The 19,162-nt window shown below is 36.5% G+C and overlaps 1 protein-coding gene across 6 annotated transcripts in view; it reads left to right on the forward strand.

Moving 5' to 3' along the window:
• Positions 1-17,556, forward strand: part of TJP1 (tight junction protein 1) — a 78,795-nt gene extending 61,239 nt beyond the window's left edge. For 3 of the 6 annotated variants that reach the window (XM_084293368.1, XM_084293369.1, XM_084293370.1), the window contains exons 19-28: positions 391-744; positions 1,158-1,409; positions 2,222-3,118; positions 3,446-3,540; positions 3,948-4,172; positions 8,665-8,840; positions 9,522-9,963; positions 11,401-11,618; positions 12,655-12,798; positions 16,010-17,556. In XM_084293368.1, coding sequence (XP_084149494.1) covers positions 391-744; positions 1,158-1,409; positions 2,222-3,118; positions 3,446-3,540; positions 3,948-4,172; positions 8,665-8,840; positions 9,522-9,963; positions 11,401-11,618; positions 12,655-12,798; positions 16,010-16,104 — 2,898 coding nt within the window. In that variant the 3' untranslated portion in view covers positions 16,105-17,556. The remainder of the gene's footprint in view (positions 1-390; positions 745-1,157; positions 1,410-2,221; positions 3,119-3,445; positions 3,541-3,947; positions 4,173-8,664; positions 8,841-9,521; positions 9,964-11,400; positions 11,619-12,654; positions 12,799-16,009) is intronic. The other 3 variants (XM_084293371.1, XM_084293372.1, XM_084293373.1) reach the window with 3 other exon arrangements.
• The last annotated feature ends 1,606 nt before the right edge of the window (positions 17,557-19,162 follow it).

Consider the following 19,162-nt stretch of genomic DNA (forward strand, 5'->3'; position numbering starts at 1 on the left):
TGTCAAACACTGATTTCCATGGATACTAGGTGCTATCCCCTCCCTTGAATTGATAGGCTTCTGACCCTTTAGTAAACTGATTTGAAGAACTAGACTGCAGAAAAGGCTTTTACATGTAAGGTTAACATCTCCAGTGATTGAACCCTGTTTTTTTCCTCCCCTGTGATATTCAGAATTGTTGAAATCTAACCTGCTGCTGGATTTTGAGTATTACAAACATTTTATAATACCTGACTTTATGTTGTGGATCAGAACAAGATAGGTGTATTCCATTTGTTTATTTCTTAATTTTTCACCAAAAAAATCTCTTAGCCTTTTATCTTGCAATTTAAAGCTTAATGTGAAACGCATTTCAATAAACATGTGCTCTGTAATTTTGTTGTGATGCAGGCAGATGGTGCTACAAGTGATGACCTTGATTTACACGATGACCGCCTTTCTTACCTCTCAGCTCCTGGTAGTGAATATTCCATGTACAGTACAGACAGTAGACATACATCTGACTATGAAGACACAGATACAGAAGGTGGTGCTTATACAGACCAAGAACTGGATGAAACTCTGAATGATGAGGTTGGGACTCCTCCTGAATCTGCTATTACACGTTCTTCTGAACCTGTTAGAGAGGATTCTTCTGGAATGCATCATGAAAGTCAAAATTACCCTAGTTATGCATCTCAAGCTCAGCCTCAGCCAAATCTCAGAATAGATTCTTCAGGATTTAAAACAACTGCTTCTCAACCGGTAAGAAAGTGATTTTATATGCTGACCACTGTACATTTACTTCAAGTAGTTTTCTTGTTCAAGCAAACTTGCTATCTTTATAGTCTCCTTACCAGTGTTAACTACATACAAGAATTTGTCAACAACAGTGTGTTGCAATGAATTGGACAATCATCTTGCACTACGTGTGTTAGTGATTCCCTTTGACAGGAAGGGGAATCAAGTACCATTCTACTTTGTTTTAATGTTTTGCTTTTTTAATGTTCAGCATAATGAATGTCTGGAAGTGGTAGTGCATGATACTTTCAGTACACTTCATTCTACATGTAGCTGAGTTGATCAAAGCATCAAGTTAAATTACTTTCATATAAATCAAAAAAAGTCATACAGTGATTCGATAGCAGTATATTTAAAATATTTTAAACACTTCACAGAAAGCAGAAGCCTCACCTGCAGTCCCTTACCTTTCCCCGTCGCCTGAATCAAACCCTGCAACCTCATCAACTTCTGCAGTAAATGCTAATGTAAACCTAACTAATGTCAGACTGGAGGAGCCTACTGCTGCTCCTTACAACTCTTACCAACCACAAGCGGGCCCCTTAAGAACATCAAGTACTGAGGGAGCTCATGTAGTGCTAAGAGATCAAGAGCCATCATCTTTATCGCCGCATATAGATCCAGCAAAGGTACCTGTGCCACATTGTTGCGCTGATTTCCTGCTATACATCAAGCTAGCACATGATTTTTTTTCTGTTTTGCCATTATTTAGAGAGTTCCTTCTTTTTTTTTTTTTTTTTTTTTTTTTTTTTTACTCTAGGAGATTATGCAGGTTACAAAACAGTGCATCTAAATTTCTAAGCATCATCTAATGTTTTGTGTGCATGGCTTCAAACTATACACTTTCCACTTCTCAAAAGATGACCTTTTAAATTAGGGATGCATTCTGTATTTTGATTTTATTTCACATGCAACTGTTTCAGCTTGTCAATGCTCTGCTTTTTGTTAATGAGGACTTGATGAAAAATTTCCCTAAAATAATAGTACTTTTTGAAATACTCGATCATGAAGACAAACCTGTTATATTAGGTGACTTTAAATACCTCTACAGCAATGCTTGAATTAACTTTAACACATAAATCAGTTTACTTCTTGAATTTCCCTGTCCTGACCTCCCCTATGCAAAAAAGAAAAAGAGGGGGGGAATGACAAAAGAGCAAAATGCAACAACAAAACACAGATATGTGAGAGTTCTCTTTTGGCTTCCCATTTTAGTCTACACATATGCTTTTCCTCAAGGATAGGACTGGAAAGGATCTCTTGAATCAAAGCTTCCTGTGATTGCTGACAACTGCATCAAATTGTTCAACTTCTAAGCAAAATTAAAGCCAATATTTAAAATGAGTTTTAAAATAATTGGTTTAAAATTTCACGCTTTCAATAAAGTTTGGCTCCGCTTACTCTTATTTTAAAATGAAAAATTTGTTTCTCTACTTAACAGGTATACCGAAAGGATCCATATATTAACGAAGAAGCATCCAGACAAAGCTATGTCTTAAAACAGCCAGCAATTAGTCACCCAGTACAGAGACAGGAAAGAGACCCAAATCTGATGTATGAATCCCAGACTCAGTATGCAGAAAAACAGCCAAGTAGGGAGTACGAACAGTCATATAGGTATGATTCTACAAACTATGTAGATCAGTTTTCTCGTGGTTATGACCCTCGACTACATTATGATGATCGCGTGCCTCCCTATGAGGAGCACTGGGCATATTATGATGAAAAACAGCCCTACAATCAACCAAGAACAGCTTACGAAAACCAGCCTCCTAGGGATCTTGATTCTAGACAAAACACAGAAGAGAGCACAGAACGCGGTTATTACCCAGCACAACCCCGTTTTGAGGAACCCCCTCAGATGACGTATGATGGCAGACCTCGCTACGAGCATGCACCCAAAAACTTCAGCTTACCGCAGGTGCGATACGAAGATCAACATACTGTTGGATATGACACGCATGGTAGATATAAACAAGAAGCCCAGCCATACCAGTCAGCCATATCTCGATCTCCTGAACCGAAGCAGTACTTTGATCCACATGTGAGGGGCTATGAACAAGGTCCTCCTCAAGCTTATAATGCCAAGGCAGGACAATTTGAGCCTTCTCATAGCACTTCAGGTGTTCCTCTTCCTCCTCCCCCTTCATCGCAAACCAAACCAGAAGTTTTGCCTTCTAACAGTAAACCACTGCCTACACCGCCATCTCTAGTGGAGGAGGAGGAAGATCCAGCCATGAAACCACAGTCTGTGCGAAGTAGGGTTAAGATATTTGAAAGAAGAAGATCACCATCTCTAGAAAAAATGAAGGACCCCAGTGATACATCAGCTGTCAAGGTAAGTTATATATGTTTTGGCATGTGTTTATTTTCTAATTCCTGCTTTTTACTAATGAGACTGTATTGCAAGTAATAAAATACTGTCTTGGAAAGAAAACTTCATTGCTTGTGGAACAGCAACGTAACTGAAGTTTGTTTTAAAAGCAGAAGCTGAAAATTAAAGAGGATCTTGCCATGCTGAAGATTTCCCCATTAGTTTTTGTTAGTCTTTAATTCTGATTTAACGTGTGGGAAATTTTAAGAGCATTGTTAGTTTTCTTACTCAGAGGTTCTTCATCTTTCAGATCATAGAATCTAAGAAAATATGCTGTGCTTCTCTTTACAGCCTCCAGAACTAGCACCGAAGCCTACACTCACAACCATGAGTGGTCCAAAACCAACTTCTCAAAGCCATTATGAACATGACAAAACAACTTACAGGTAGATGCACAACTGATAATTAAAGAGTTTTCAATACAAGTTTGGAGTCTTCAGACAACACAACTTAATGGTTCAAACTGTAAACTGCAGAGTGGAGAGCTGGAGTGTGTCAGTCTAGTTTCTGTGTCAATAGTAACTCAGGGCATAAAGTCAGTTGACATGGACATGATTCCTGAGAAGAGGGAGAAGTAAAGCGTAAGGGAAAAGGTAGGATAAAAGATAAGGACTTTCTTTATGCTACATCACAGCTATCATATTTCAAGACAGTACAGGTTAAAAAGGTATTGCATGCAATTTTAAGATTTATGTCCTGATTTATTACTGGTTGGGTTACAAAACAGAATTTTGGTTCACATACTTGTGCTTGTTCAGCTGTGTGAGGCAAACTGTGTATTCTTCCTCATTAGGGCCCCAGAACCACAGAGACCTCAAGTGAAGCCACCTGAAGATATTGTGCGTTCAAATCATTATGATCCTGAAGAAGATGAAGAGTATTACCGAAAGCAGCTCTCGTACTTCGATCGGAGGAGTTTTGAAAATAAGCCGTCTGCACAGGTTCCTGCCAGCCATCATTCTGAGACCACCAAACCAATACATTCACAAAATCAGCTGAATTTCTCCAATTATTCTAAGTAAGTTTGTGGGGTTTATTTCCTTTTTAATTTGAAAGGGGAAAAGGGAGGCATATAGGACTAAAACTGAAATTCTGCTGCTAATAGAATTCGAGGGGTTTGTGGTACCTAATAGAAACTTTGTATTTGCAAAGTCAGTTTCTCTCTTTAGATGTAGCTTTAGTATGAAAACATAACTTTTCTTGGTAAATGAAGTGAATCATTTAGTTTTTGAGATCTTCAAAGAGTTACTTCTCTTTTAACAGCCTGCAAAGTATTTCTTTAGTGTAACTAATAGTGAGTGCTCAAATGTCTTTCAAAGCAGAGGTTAGTTTGTTCCAGTTTTGCATGCATTTTTTTCTGCAGACAGGCTTCTACACACCAGCAGTGTTTGACATTAGGAAACTGAGCCTTTTGGGAACATTGTTGGAGCCAGAATTTAATCTGTTGATGGAAACATCTGCTTCCTGTATTGTTCTGTTTCCTTGACTTGGAACATTTTGATACAAAAGTTGTGTGAAAGCTCATAGTTCAGATTTAGCTCAGGTAGAGGACTGGTTGCCTTGCATAAGCTGAATACTTTGTACAGTTTCTCAAACTTTCATAATTCAGTTCAGTTCAAACCATAATACTATGTTTGTAGCTGTTCATGTGGAAAGCTATCATGGCTTGCTGCATGAAGGCTGGAAGTCAGTTGTGTTTTTTTTTGTTTTTTTTTTAAGGCTTTGGTTGCACTTCTACTTGAAATTTTATACTATTCAGATCAAGCAGAAAGTCTGGCAAGCTAAATGTAGATGAGATCTTTGGAGTAAAATAATAAGCTAGCTTGCTCAACTTTTATACTGTGACTGTATGTTCAAGCTGTCTTGTGTGTACTCAATACACTGTGTTTCAATGCTTGTCTTAAAGGATTTGAGCTAGGAATCCTGTTCCCGTTTCTGTAAGATGGTCTGTTATCTACAGTATCTTTCATATTCTCAGTTCACAGAGAAAAATCTTTCAAAGAGCTTGATAGGTTTTAAAGGAGTTGGCAGTTCTTTCTAATCAGGAAGTCTCCACATGGAAACTTTCTTATTTAACCTTTTTTTTATGCTCAGTAATGAATGTATGTAGTAATCTGTAACCAGTTTTGATTCTTAGTTGAGGATGTTATTTATTCTTTTTCATTTGTCCTGAGTCTCCTGACAGGAAGATTAGAGCCTATTTGACTCGCTATTTAGACATCATAGGAAGGGGCCTGAAAAAAAGAATCTTGGCTGGCCTCAGTGTATTGCTGTAGTGTTCAAACTTGTTCCCACTTACCAAATGTTACCCCATAGAAGGTCCATTTGGATCGGTAAGCACCAGAGCGTGTTAGCTTATAGCAAGTAATTGTGAAGTTGGTAGAATTCCTCAATCTGAATCTGCAAGTTGTCCTTACTCTCTGCATTGTTGTCAAACGCAATGGAGAATGTGAGCAATAAATGCAGCGACGGAGTTGTTTGCTGCAGAACAGCTAAGAGCTGGGAGGGATTGTTCCATACTTCTGCCTACCACTTCTGACTATCGTGACATCTTTATTCTTTGCTCACTTTTGGGGTTGTTGTGAGTTATACTTGAACTTTAGGACTTGTACTTACAGAAAGGTGACATCTAAATGGCACAGAGAAATAAAATAGTACTGTTTTTAAGTTCGATACAGTTGCATATGTTGGGACAAAAATATGTAAATTTCTTCCTTAATGGAAGAATGTAATCCTTAATGGAAATGGACAGGCATGGGAAAGAAAATTTATCAAGGGTAGTCTACTGCAAACAGACAAAAGATGAAAATATTAATGGAAGTAAGTGGAAATAAACTTAAAAGACCACAGCTTGACAGAACTGTTTCCAGAAGCATGCTGTAGTGTGCGTGTTGAGAAACAAAATAACTGACTTGAGAAAGAGTTCATATTTAGGACTATCCTCTTTACCCAACTTCCATTTTATACCCTGTTATTTCCTTGTGTTTTTTTTTTTTCTTTCTTCCTAGTGATTTTCTATAGAGATTGCTATTCTGTGAGTGAACTTGATTAAAAATAAACTTGGGACTAAATTCAAATGGTTCAGCAGAAACTGCTGATTACGCCATTGCTTATTCCTATATAGGCCATATAACATATAATCCATATGATGCATTGTGGGTACTGAGGACAGATACTATTTTTTTCAGTTAAAAATATTGTTAAACATTAAGTTATGAAAGTTGGTTACTGTTCAGTAAAGAAGTAATGATTCTAATTAGAAGTGATAATTTTGTTGATAAATAAATAGAGTAGGAAATGGCTTCAGAAATAGCACAACTTCAATTACAAGAACTTCATTTATACACTCAAAAGCTACAAGAGTTTTATTGTAGACGTGTTTTGTTACATACAGATTCTTAACAATGCTGTTGAAGTTGTGGCTAGCCCCTAGTCAAGGAGCGTGCAACAGAAGAACATGCTTTGTATTGTATCAAGCTCTTGTGGTTGAGTTTGTGTTATCACTGCTGTCTCTTATGCTCTCGCCATCAAAATGTACAGCCATATGCTGCCTGCTGCCTTCTTTTTTTTTCATTTCCTTGGGAAGCTGGCAAGCAGCTCCAAAAGGTGTAGAGAGTGACTTTTGGCTTTTGCGGGTTTTATTCATGTCTTTCTTTCTGCAGGTTAATATTCCTCTCTGAGAAGCAGTCATTGCAGGTGGGCAGTTTTTAGGGAAGGCAGCTACTACCCACCTGGAATGAAGATAGCAGTGAACAGATCTAATTTATGTTACTGGATAAATTGCTTTATATAAAAATCTATGTGAAAAGGAGTTTCTAAAGCAGATTTAAATTGTGCTGCTATTTTTCCAACACTGATTTTTAAAGACTTGCTCATACCAATGCTGTTCAGTTTACTGAGCATCACATTCACGTGGTCTTGAAGCAGACTTTGAAAAGTTGCTCAGCCCTCTTCTTAGTTTCATAACATTCTCCTCTGAAGTATTAAGACTGTGACTATTGAGAATTGTTGCCTGTTAAGTTTTTATGGGTGTACAGAAAGTGAAGGGATGATGGAAAGCTGTCCTAATGTAAAATGGATTTTACATAAAAGCAAGTTAAATGCTAAAAATGGAGCAAAGGACAGCTTATCGTTCTCTTCTCTGTCTCTCCAAGTGTGCTTAAACACTTAAGACGTTTCTTCAGGAATTGTTAAACATGATCAGAAGCATTTTAGGGTGTGGTCTTTGCTATTTGAGCCAATAGAGCTATTTAAATACTTGCTATGAGTGTACCCTCAGAACATGATCTGTAATATACAGAAAGTGGCTGGTTTGGTATGTTGAGACACGAGAGGTGGCCCATAAACAAGAGATTGTTAGCATTTTAGATTTGTTTTGCTCACTTCTTCAATACATCAAATAACGGTTTGTTTGTATGGATCTGAACAAATAGCTTAGTGTGATCTCATTCTTATTTTCAGCATCTGTCATTGTGAGGCACTCAGTGCCTAATGCACTGACAATCTCACATTAAATATAGTAGGCGATGATTGTACATATGCATATGGTAAAAGTATTATCAGAAACATCACTGTTAAAAATATTTTCATTGTTGAAAGAACCTTGTCGTATGAGAACTGCTAGGACTTAACATTAAAAAGTGTGAAGAAATAATGTGCTTAAGATAGAATGACCGTTTTTCTTTCATTCTTCTATTGCTGTTTGCTTTGCCATCACCTAGATTTCTTGGCTCTTACACTAGCTATGACTACTTGAAAAGGAACATCAAGTGGTAAGACTGTTGTTGATGTGAGGATGTTTTCAGGTGTCCTCTCACTGTTACATTTCATCACAGGCATTATGTGCACTTAAAATTTCAACACATGAATTCTGAAAGTTAGTGCAATGTACTGAAGTCCAAAATTAAAAGTCTTTGTGAAAACTTTCATTTCATGAAAGAAACTCTTTTGGAACCATATTTCTAGTATGAGCAAGAAATATTTTGAAAATAAGATTTTTAAAGTTATCTACATTATGCACATAAAGCTAGTGAAGCTTAAGCTGACTGCATTTCTAATTAAGATGGCATTGTTCAAATACTAGGTGTATTTAGAAAAGTTATACTAGAACCCATCCTTCTTCTGGCTAATTATGCTTTTCAAAAACAATTCACCAACCCCCCAAAAAAGTTGATTTATATTGTTTTGAAAATAGAAAACACTTCTAAAAATTGAAAATAACCCTAAACAAATCTGAAAAGTGAACATCTGTAGGTAATCATGCAAATACACCTGAAATGTCATCTGCCTTTTGTTTGCCATGGTTTGTGTTACTAATCTTAAAATTCAATGTTGTCTTGAAATCTCTTGTGCTTATCAATGGATGTTTCTATACTTGAGACAAGATAAGAAGTGTTTTAATGTTTATAGGAAGAGATGGAAATGAGGTGATCATAGAAGAAAACTGTAGCAGAAGCTCAGAGCCCTGAGGAAACTGAACCATCAAATGTTTCTTTCCTTTATTTCAACAGGGGGAAGACAACTGATGCAGAATCAATGGATAGATCTGTTGGTGAAAAGCGCTATGAGCCAGTCCCTCAAGTCACAACTCCTCCTCCTGCTCCTTCAGTACAGTACACACAACCTCAGTCAATTAACAGTCCTGTCCTGTCTCTCCCAGCCCATCACAAGCCTGCCCTTTCTGAAGGTGAGCAATTAGAAGGCTAACTTGCCTAACGTATAAGTATCATTTCTCAGGTGCTTGTGTGGATGCTTCAGTATGTCCACACTGGTAGCTATGTTTCCATTTAACTTATATTTGGAATAATTATTTCTGGAAATAACTTACTACTATATTGAAGTTGAATTTTATTGAATGATTTGAGGATCTTGTCTGAAACACTAACTTCTAGGTGTCATTAGTAACTATAACTCTCTCTTCCATACTAAGTGGTCTCAGCAAAAATGAAATAAAGTTTTCAGTACTTAAAGATGTCTTTCTCAGTGCTTTTGGATGAGAATTCTTTAGTCATGAATGTTCCCTTTTGGCATCCTTAAGAGGAATGCCCAGTCCAGTTGAATTTTGCAGTTCCGTGTGAGTGCACAATAGTTTTTTAATAATGGTTTTCTCTTTTTTCATAGTATAAATCAGTCTAACTGTTTTATTAAATACTATCCCATTTTATCTACCATGTATCTCTTTAGTGCCATGTAAGATGATTTGCTGGAATGTATGAAATGGGATAGAAGATCTAAGAACTGAACCTACACATACGTATTTTAGATAATAAATCAGGAATAGAATAAATGGTCTCCCTAGGTCTAGTGTATGTGACAAGAAATTCTTGATCATTTTTGACAAGTTCTGGTGTTTTTATTTTTATTGCAGTTAACTCTGTCTCTGACCCTCCTCCACCTCAGAATAAGCCAGCCATTTTCAGATCCTCTAGAGAGGACACTGTGCAGTCCACTTTCTATCCTCAGAAAAGCTTCCCTGATAAAGGCCCTGTTAATGGAACTGAACAGATTCAGAAAACAGTCACTCCTTCTTACAACCGCTTTACAACAAAACCTTACACTAGTGCTGCAAGGCCCTTTGAGCGTAAGTTTGAAAGTCCTAAATTCAACCATAATCTCTTGCCAAATGAAGCTCAACATAAACCAGAGTTGCCATCCAAGTCTCCAAATTCTCCTCAACCAGTTTTGAAAGCACACAGCTCATCGCAGCCTCCTGAATTTGACAGTGGAATGGATACCTTCACTGTACAGGTCGACAAGCCTAAATATCAACCAAATAATGTTAATGCTGTGCCTAAAGCCATTCCTGTAAGGTAAGCTTCTTGGTTTTTGTTTCCACTAGTATGTCTACACAACTTAATATGTGAAACCATACAGCTTATTTTTTCTTGTGCTTTCCAATGCTTCCAACTTCTGTTGATGTGAGTCCGTAAACCAAGATAGGTGGAAGATTGAAACTATGATTCTAAAATCGTGTAATCGAAGAACATTTGCAAAGATATTTAACGTATGTCCAATGTTTGTGTCATTTTGCATCCTATCACTAAAAAATTATATGATTTCTTTCCCAATTCCCATATTATAATTATAAATCCTCTGGTAGATAATAATGACTTGTCTTTCTAATTTGTTTCTAGAAGACAGTTAATTCCTAAGGATAGCTGTTGCACCAACTTGTATTTTCTCAGTGTGCTTAGAGAAAAAGTTCTTGGTACACTTGTATACAAGATATTTCAAAAGTAATTATAAAAAGAAACCATCAGTTCAGCAGTTTCATCATGGTTCTCTATACGTTAAGACCAAATATTAACTGCTTTAAAAGCACCTAGCATTTTCCTAACACATTTGAGCTTTAAGAATTATGTCAACAGTAAATTATAGTACTCTAACTGCAAACTCTTGCTGAGTTCTTAGATGAATAATCTTTTCCAAAGTTTTATTATCCTGATTTCTAAATAATAATGAATAAATCACACTTCATCTTATTTGCTGTTTAAGTAACTCAGAAATGTAGTAGAAGAACAAATCATATTTGCTCATACACACTTGAGGAATGTTTTTAATGCTGTGCAGTTGCAGACTGCAGAAATACTGGCTTCCTTGATTAGAATACTTTTGCAGGCTGAAATCTGTTCAGACTAGCTATTGGATAAGATAATATTCTGTATCTCTAGTTATATCCTGACAACCTGGAAAAATCTGTGTACTTTTAAGGGCTTTGTTTTCCAAGTATGTCTTGCAGCTGTTAAGTTTCTACTTCCTTAAAGCTGAAAGAAGGCTCAATGGGGCTTGAATAAGCGTTATTACTTGTTATGTTAGTAAAGTCATAATAGAATTTGGGGAGGAAAAAGATCTTTGGATGTATAATACCTTTGTTTTTACTAAGCTGAATTCTGTAGCAGGGGACAAGCTGTTTCAGTATAATCCCAGAGGTGAGCGTTTGCAAACATAAGATTCAAGTGGTCCAAAGTTTTGCTCTAACTACTTTCTGGACATTTCCAGTGTTCTATACTTCATTTTTTGTTTTCTTTTTGTGAAAATGTCCTCTTCTCTTGGCAGAAATTGAACTACTTGGATCTTAGGCATTGTACACAATTGAGTATGGGACACAGTTACTCTTCTGAAATCAATACTAGAATACTACTACTAGAATATGCACTAATAAAATTAGTTGGAGGGAAGTGTGCCACTGACTTGCAGGAAGAAATACTGATAAAACTGCTAGGCTTCATCTCTGTTTTATAATTCAGCCCTTCAGCACTAGAGGATGAGGAGGAAGAAGATGGACACACTGTTGTAGCCACAGCAAGAGGTGTATTTAACAGCAATGGTGGTGTATTGAGCTCCATAGAGACTGGAGTTAGTATTATTATACCACAAGGAGCCATTCCAGAGGGAATAGAGCAAGAAATATATTTCAAAGTCTGCAGAGACAACAGTATACTTCCACCTTTGGACAAAGAGAAAGGTAAGAACAGTCACTGCAAGTTGTTCTGTTACTTAATATTAATTATTTTGTGACAACAGCAAAATAGAATATGAAAATATGTTCATATACTCGAAGGCATTTAATGTATTTCTACATGTAGGTACAGAATATACACCTCAGAAACGGGAATTAGAAGGCAAAAAAATATTCTGCTTGATATTGGAAGTTGGAAGCAAGATAGAGGCCCTAAATTGTAACTGGAGAATATTTAATTTATTTCAACACCCGAAAATATTCAGCAGTTCAAAATATTTTTTAAAATTTGTATAAAGAAAAACAGCTTCATGTTTAAAAAAAAAAAAAAAATCTTGATTTTTCATATAAATCACAGTATATTCCTGACTGCCTTAATAATGGAAGTTGAGTAGTATGTCGTATTTGAGTGATTGATTTTCCTGTAGTCTTTTGTTCACGCCAATACTTAAATATGTATGAAATTCTGCCCTGCCAGATTAATTTATTAATTTGAGTAAAGTAGTAAAGGGTTTAACTTCATAAATGTACAAATGAAGTATTATTTGCAATAAATATGCAGTTACTTTATAATTCAAACATAAGATTATTTGGCTGAGGAATATGTTACGTTTTGTTTGGAATTTTAAACTAAAAATAGGCCTACACGTTTTGATGTTCTGCCTTTTGACTCTTAGGATAAGGGGTCATAAGCTTTTCAGCTGCAGGAGGCTTCTTCCAGCTCAGTGTGCCATAAATCCATACGAGTAGGAAGAACATCATGAGCCATTACAGAACAAGCAGCTAGAACAAGGCTGCTTACAGATTTGAGGATTTGTTTCTTCTGATGTAGATCTTGAGGTTGTCATATGTATCATGGAAAAGTCACTTCAGTGCCCTGAAAGGGACAACAAGGAACAACTTCGGGAAGTGTTGTTCTTTACTGACAGGTCAAAATGATGGTATTTCTCTGTAAAATTGAGTAGCTCTACAATGTAATTACGTAGTAGTCTGAACTTATTTTGAGAAGAATGGTAAGCAGTTTTTTTTCTCTTAACTGTAGGTGAAACACTTCTTAGCCCCTTGGTAATGTGCGGGCCTCATGGACTAAAATTCCTGAAGCCAGTGGAGCTGCGCCTGCCACATTGTGCGTCTATGACCCCTGATGGTTGGTCTTTTGCTCTAAAATCCTCCGACTCCTCGTCGGGTATGCTGTCCTCCCTCTGTCCTTTTGGGGCTTTTGGGTGCTATCGTATAATTTAAGTTAATTTGGCTAAAGGTGATGCTGTATAATATAAAGGACTTGATCATTGTATTTGTGTCAAACTCTCCCATTTCACTTTCATTACAGATGTCTTTCTTACATTTACTCATGGTGCAAATTCATTGCTAAAACCATGTTTGACAGCAGAAAAACAGAGTAATATCTTTAGTCTCCTAAATATAATCGTATTTTTCTATTCTGTCTTCTTTCTTGAGGACTGCTACAGCTGAATACACTTGAAATGATATCGCACTAAAATTGAGAGGAAATGATTATGTACCTCTGATTGGCCTTTGTAACATAACTGGTGTTTGTCTGTTGCTTAATTAACCATATAGGTCTCTGGCAAATCTTAATCTGCATGCTCATAAATCATGACTTAATGCTTGTTAACTGTTTCCATGTGTGCAAGTTGATGCTAACAATTGGGTCATTTAAGAAAACTGTAGTGTTTCAGTAAAAGCATTTACAATTCATTCTAATGTAGCTGGATTTTACACAAGACTTTTCTTGCTTGCTTCTGCCTATTTTTCCTCTACCGCCTTTTATCCAGAAGTTTCTGGTGGATAGTAAAAGTTGCAACTAGGTTGCAATTTTATTTACCTGTTCATTTTACCTCACTGTGGCTTTCTGGGAACAGAGAGAAAATGCATTGGCTGAAATTGTCATTTAGAAGCCTGTGCTCGAATTCCGGGCAAATTTCAAGCAATTTCATGAAATGGCTATGAGGTTACAAAGACTTGAAAACAAAACTAAACCAAAAAAGTTTGCACATTTGCGTGGGGGAAAAAAGTCTTAAGGTTTTATTCAGCTACCTTCAAAACTTATGGTGGAGGACATGAACCATTACTATGTACATATGATCTAAGTAACGACTGAACAATGTACTTCTGTATACAGCATTTAAGCCACCATGTATGCATATCTTCTGTCACTAATGTATCTATCACTGTCAACACCAAAGCACTGATGCTTTGAAAGATTAAAGCATCAATCTCCTTGACGGGGATTCAGTAACCTAGAGGTATTAATGGCAATAATTTTTAGTTTTTATAAGATAATATATGCATGTGTTGCATGCATCGATTTAACAATGTGTACACGGCTGCGTTAATACACAGATGCATAAATGTTAGGGTCCCTAAAGATATGACACTGATGTACAAAACTGACAAGATTTTTTGTAACTAATAGCACCTGTTCATGAACTTACTTGAAGTGAAGGGAGAGGACTCAAATGATCTAAACAATAACTGAAGTTACTGAGACATTTTTCTCCCTTTCTAAAGTGGGGTGGGGTGTGTGAGTGTGTGCACATCTGAGTGTGAGAGCAAGAGCGTGTATATTTAAATGCGAACACTTTCTGTATTGTAAATATAACACCACATTCTGTTAATCGGAAATGGGATGTATATCATAACATTGCTCTTTTGAGACAAACTTTAAAATTAGGCAATTCTGTCTTATGATATGTAAGTAGACCATACTGTGTCTTAAATAAATAATTGTTTTCTCTCTTTTTAAGTAGTTGCTTATGGGACTCTGATTTTTCAGGTGGCTTTATAGTAACAGTTTATAGAACTCTGGGGGTTTTTCCTCTCTTCAGTCGTCTGTTCTGCCTCATCTTTTCTGAATGTATCCATGTTCTGTCCTAAAAATGACATTCATTTGCACTTACTAACATCCTTTCTGCTACACTGAAGCCTCATATACTGATGTTTTATAGTTAAACCCCTTCAAATGCTTGAATGATTCTGGAATTAAAATAGAAAGCCTTTATGGTCACACCGACTATAACGTATTAGAACAAAATACTGAAGGGTAACTTTTTCAAAGCAGTTCTATGTAATTATGGGAAAAACATTGTCAGCAGCTAGAGGTTGCAGTGACTACAGTCTCATCCTCACTATATATTTCAGAGGAAAGGCTGGAAAAGAGGATTCCTACAGTCCTGTTCTACCTTTCTACTAATGTAATGCATCTTGTGAGTTTTGAGACTGAGTGGAACTTCCTGCATCTATAAAATGAAAAATCCTCCAGCATTAATAAGCTTCTTAACTGAAATAAGCAGTTTTGGCTGGCTGCAGTAAACCTGTTTGTATTCTGACTACACAGGCCACTTGTACTTCTTGTCTGTACATCAGATGTTGCCATCACTCAGTGCATTGTGTACTTCATGTTGTTTTCATGAGTTCAAGAAAGTTATGTGGAATTTACATCAGTCTCATTTAATGCAGAGGTCTGCGGTGTATACAGTATATGTGGCTGGGTTCTCCAACTTGTTGCACATTTTTCTAGAGAGGTCTTTGAATGCCATTTATCTAGAAGGCTTAACAGAGAACTTGAGTGCATTTTTCTTTATTCTACCATAGTGGCACGATGATACTTTTTCTGTAGGAGTTGCATTTAGTAGTAGCTTTAGGTGGTTAAAGGGAAAAAAAAAATCTCCAGTTGAAGGAGACAGTTGAGTATGCAGTTAGGAATGTAACCTTTGTTTGGTGAGGTTGCAGCTGATGACTCGCACTTGCAAAAGAATATTACACAGCACCTTTGACCATGAGTGGAGAAGTTCTGTTGTAAAAGTATATATCAGCAATTTAGAATGCTTTTTAGAACGTCAGTATTTCAGGCTTTTAAACTGCTATACTGGCTGTAGCTGCAAAATAATTTCTATTCTGTCTTCAATAATTTTCCTACTAGAAAATAAAACTACCAGTGTCTCAGTGCTTAGTTACAACGTAACTTCTACTTCAACTCATTTGTAATCAAAATTATTCCAAGGAACTTCAAATGCATCCTGATCATGGTAGCTTTTAAAATTGTCCAATTTTTCTTGGCCATTCAGGAGAGAATCAGTGCGTGTTTGGTTAACTGTTAATGCTTCTGAAAGGGAGAGCTCTATGGTGGTGCTGCAGAGTAAAATGTCTTGTTCTAAGCAGATGCTGTGACTGACACTCAGGAAATGTTAAATACATCTGATCTATCCTGTATTGTATGCAAATGAGTTTAAAATAAAATAGTCATGTACCAGCTGTAAGTTGAAGGGGAAAAAGACATGTTGATTCAGAACTCCTATCCAAAAGCTTGGTTGTTTCAAGATGTGCACTGTTTGACAGCAGATACTAAACACCAGCATTGTGTTTTCCTCCCACAGGTGACCCCAAAACCTGGCAGAACAAGTCTCTTCCTGGGGATCCAAACTATCTTGTTGGAGCAAACTGTGTCTCAGTCCTAATTGACCACTTCTAAATATTAAGTTAGCTGACTGAGTAAATAATGTGAAACTGAGATGGACCTTACATATAAACTGAACCACTCTATCAAGTATTAACTGTTCTATAAGTGATAATGGATCTTAGTATTTAAGCATCTTGCTTTAACTAACAATGGTTTAGCAAGTACACTCTTTGAACCATGGTCACAATACATGCCACAAGCAGGGAGTGTACAGTGGGAACAAGGTAGGGTTCTTGCAGGTTCTGTATGCTTTGGTTTGTTGGTTGTTATTTTGTTTATTCTTTTTGCTTTTGTTCTAAAGGACACTACTAGTATTTCATAGTTTAAAAACTTAAAGTACCAATGGGACTATATGCAGAGGAACTGAATTTGGTTCGTTCTCCACTTGCAAAACCACAGAATTTGGCCTGCAGTTTTAGTACTGTGTGTTTTGTAATCCACAAGACTACATTTTGGTCTCTAGTTTTTAAATGACTTTCCATGTACGTGTCCAGCGAAATGGCAGTCAACTTTGGTAGCACAGTTTAGATGTTTCTCTCTGAGAGGCCAATACAAACACATCTATCTACCTATTGTATGCGGAAACGTTGTCATAAGAACGGGGGAGGGGGAAAAGCATGTGGGTGACTATGGTTCAGTTGCCTCTGTGGATCTGTAAATTAACCACATTATTACAAACCTATTAACCAGCAGGGATGCCTTACCCTCATGTTTTTAATAGTCTTAGCTCTCATAGTTCTCTGTATTTAGTTTGTATGGCTTTTGTGCTTACCTAGATAATATATCATGAGAGACTGGGGAAAGAGAGGAACAAAAAAAAATTGTGAATTTGGTTTAGAGAATGAGTACTGTTTGTTCATCAGTCAGAAGAGAGCCAGAAGAAAATGATGGTATGTTTTCTGCTATGCATTTGAAAAATTTATAGATGTTATAGACGGCTTGTATATAATGCGTGCATACCACTTTTGTTCTTGGTTTGTAAATTAACTTTTATAAGCTTTACCTTTTTATATATATAAATATATATAAAAACAAACAAAGTTTCTTAAGGATATCTTTGTATTCTCATACCTTTTGAGCCTTGAACTTTGACATCTGCAGCAATAAAGCAGCATTTCTACAATATACAAACAAGGACATTTTTTAAAAATGCACAAAGTTGTTACCTTTTTAAGTGCTGCATTTAAAGAATATAAGTCGGAATTCTCTACTTTGATTAAATTCTTGAAAAGTATCCCTACTGTAATTTGTCGTAAGGATGCTGTACTATGTGCCCTGAAATGTATTTTTTTACTAATAGACAATTTATTACGGCACATTGGCACTACTACTGTTTAGATAATATACCACTGCATTCTGTTAATGAGTTATTAGCTATTCAGGTGTGGCTGATTTTTTTCTCTGCAGTTATTAAAATTACACATTTCTAAATATACAGAATAAAACTGTTTTTAAAATAATAAAGGAGATTCTAGTACCTTATTGTTTCTGAAATGCATTTATGTGAACACAACAAAATGAGTTTTCATTTCCAGCCTAAGTGGCTAGCTGGATTCTGCCATATGTTCATATGTGAAGTTGTTGTACTCTACAGAAGGGCTCCTGAAATGATGAACTCCAGAGCGGATCTGGATTGTGTTTGCCAGTGTGGATCCATTGGAAATACTCGACATGAGGAGGAGTGGTGGATGGGTCCCTGGAGTCACTGTGTTGGTGCTCGTTTAGTTACTACACCCATTCTTCCAAATGGTTTGGTAGTGTTCTAGTATGTCCATTTACACGGTCTAGCTGTAAAATATTAGAGATACTCCTATAGAATCCCATGATGAGTCCTATTTGAAGCACTCAGTGACAACATAGTAAGCTAATCCTGTTCTATAAGACAAAGTAAATTCTCAATGTGATTTCAAATAATGCTGAGAAACAGTGCATAACTGTTTGTTCTCTACTTCTCCTGACCAGGTAGTGAGTTTTGTGTCTCAGGCATGACTTATCCAAGAAGAGGCATTCACTGCTGCTACTACTACTGATAGCTTCTATCTCAACTTTTCAGAACAGAGAAAAAACTTGAATTGCACAGAACCTATCCATGTTAGGATAGCATATTTCATTTGTCTTAATATGTAGGGGTATCATTTATTGAAACCACAGAAAGAAAGTTTCCAAAATGGCATGCAAAGGATCTTGGAGGAAATTCTGATGCTAAACTTTCAGTGTTCTTTTCCAGTTCAGAGCTTAATAAAAAAAAAAGTGTGTGAAACACTACAAAAGGAGTCAGCCAGAGGATGTTAGGAACACTGAAGTTATGCTGTATGGACTGTTAACAATGGTGAAACTTGGTTCTTCAACATCATGAGTCTAGCATGCTCTGAGGTATAACCATCCTGAGTAGCTTTTACTGTAATTATTGAGATAATCTTTCTGTTCTCTTGAAAGTGTAGGTCCATGTCTGTCTACTGAAATGAAGGAAAAAAATGGTGACAGGCTTTGCTCTGCTGTCCTTTTGTAAATAGAGTAAGTTTGCTGTTCTAAAACATGGCAATTCTCTACTGCTAAGCATCTTCTCAATTGAATTGTTATTGTCTTTCCTACTTAGTGATAGATGAGTAGGAACATTTATGTAAGTGGCTAATGTAAACCACATACACGTTTTCCTTGACTTTAAAAGCTAATACTTTGAGGTTAAAGCATGGCCATTATAAATCCATTTCCTAAAGCACTTTGTTTTAATATACTGATTTTTTTTGAAATCTTGCAAGAGAGATGACATTCTTTACCTATTTTACATAGGCTAGGCTGTGCAGGAGTAAGTTCATGTGGGACATTTACAATTTATTGTTCTTTATATACTATTTAACATGAACTTAACTGTCTCCTGACTCTTCCTACGTGTCTCAGCTATGTACCAAGAAGCTTCAGCCCTGAGGATTGTATAGAAGCTTTCAATACTGTCAATCTGAAATCGTGTCATCAGTGAAGAAGTGAGCACAACACAGGTGCTCTATGGATACGGTGCCACTGTTTTTATCTCTGGCTTAGGTTCTTGATTTAAAAAATAAAAAGTGTGTGT

Source organism: Netta rufina, assembly GCF_964035555.1.
Source record: "Netta rufina genome assembly, chromosome: 11".
Classification (NCBI taxonomy): Eukaryota; Metazoa; Chordata; class Aves; order Anseriformes; family Anatidae; genus Netta; species Netta rufina.